We start from the raw sequence: 1,534 nt of genomic DNA on the forward strand, positions 1-1,534 counted from the left end.
TGTTTCTATTGCACAACAGCACCCGGCACATGGTATTGTCATTGATGGACCGGTAAGAGACTGAGAAAACGTGATCCCTTCTTCATGCTCTGAAGTCGCACACCCGGGACGAGGAGCGGGGCCTTCCCCGCCCCAGCTCAGCGGGGTGGGGCTCGTCCTCGCCCACTTATGGCCTCGCCCTCTGGCGCGTGTTAATGAGATTAGCAATTAAAAGGCAGATGAGCAGCGGCTCCTGGCCACCCAGGCCCTGGACGGCGCAGCAAGGGCCATGGAGAAGACGCGGCCACAGTGGGGCAACCCGCTGCAATTCGTGTTCGCCTGCATCTCCTACGCTGTGGGCTTGGGCAACGTGTGGCGCTTCCCCTACCTGTGCCAGATGTTTGGCGGAGGTGAGTGTGGCCGCAGGTGCAGCGGATGCCTGGCGGCGTTCTGTCCCTCGAGCCTCCGCCGGGTGGCGTTTGGTCCGGCGCGCTTTGGAGCTGGGTGTCTTCAGTTCCCATGGCCCCTGCTCGGGGTGGCGTTTGGTCCCTCGCGCCTCGGCGCTGGGAAGAGTTTGGTCCCGCGCGCTCTGGGGCCGGGTGTCGTTCTGTCTCATGCTCTCCGGGTAGCGTTTTGTCCCACGCTCCTCAGCGCGGGGAAGAGTTCGGTCCCGCGTGCCTCAAGTTCGGGCGGCGCTGGGTCCCGCGCGCTTTGGGACCGGGTCCCACGGGCTCCGGGTAGCGTTTTGTCCCACGCCCCTCAGCGCCGGGAATTTTGTCCTGCGCGCCTCAACTCCAGGTTTAGTCCCGCGCTCTTCGGGGCCAGGTGGCGTTGGGGTGGGCGCGCCTCCACACCGGGTAACCCATAGGACCGCGGGCCGTTCGCCATTAAGCTACCGAGCCTCGCGGGCCTAAGCCTGAGGTGTGGCCCCAGCACGCGAGCACGGCACCTGCTGTCCCCTCCCCGCGAAAGAACGGTGCCACGGCGTAACTTTGTAGTGAATAAACCCTCCACTGTGGTGTGAAAGTGAGGAGGAAATTGTTTGACAGGAACTTGTCATACAACTTTCAGATCCGAAACTTAAGTCTCCAACCGCAGGTCAAAGGGATCGTGAGCGATTTCTTTAATTTCTCTTAAAAGATTAGGTGGCGGGCGGGGAAGGGACTTGGTTTGGGCTTAGAACCACAGAAGTCAAGAAAAACAAATTATTCTACATCCGGATTTTTTTGTTTCTTGGTTCTACTGTTCTGTTTTTACTAATGTTTCCTCTTGACCTACTAGGGGTGAGGGGTGGGGCAGACATCCAGCAGCACCCTCAACCCACGCTCCCTTAGGGGTGCAGAAAGCTGGGAACTCCTAGGACTGGGAACTTCCGAAGGCCAAGTACCTTTCTGGGAGGCAGTATGGCAATAAAGAATGTAAGTCTCAGCATTAAAATTTCCCACAATTCCATTTTCTAGAATTCTGTCTAAAGGAAATAACATTCCAACAGAAGGCAGAAAATAGCATGGTCTCTCTCTCTCTCTCTCTCTCTCTCTCTCTCTCTCTCTCTCTC

The 1,534-nt window shown here is 57.7% G+C and overlaps 1 protein-coding gene across 2 annotated transcripts in view; it reads left to right on the top strand.

Annotated features, from left to right (window-relative positions):
- The first annotated feature begins 228 nt into the window (after nt 1-228).
- The window catches only part of LOC103733157 (sodium- and chloride-dependent transporter XTRP3A), a 37,992-nt gene continuing 36,686 nt past the window's right edge, over nt 229-1,534 (top strand). Inside the window, exon 1 of one of the 2 annotated variants that reach the window (XM_008831925.3) lies at nt 229-389. In XM_008831925.3, coding sequence (XP_008830147.1) covers nt 269-389 — 121 coding nt within the window. In that variant the 5' untranslated portion in view covers nt 229-268. The remainder of the gene's footprint in view (nt 390-1,534) is intronic. The other variant, XM_008831926.2, reaches the window with a different exon arrangement.

The sequence above is a fragment of the Nannospalax galili genome, unplaced genomic scaffold, assembly GCF_000622305.1.
Source record: "Nannospalax galili isolate Female #2095 unplaced genomic scaffold, S.galili_v1.0 scaffold536, whole genome shotgun sequence".
Taxonomy (NCBI): Eukaryota; Metazoa; Chordata; class Mammalia; order Rodentia; family Spalacidae; genus Nannospalax; species Nannospalax galili.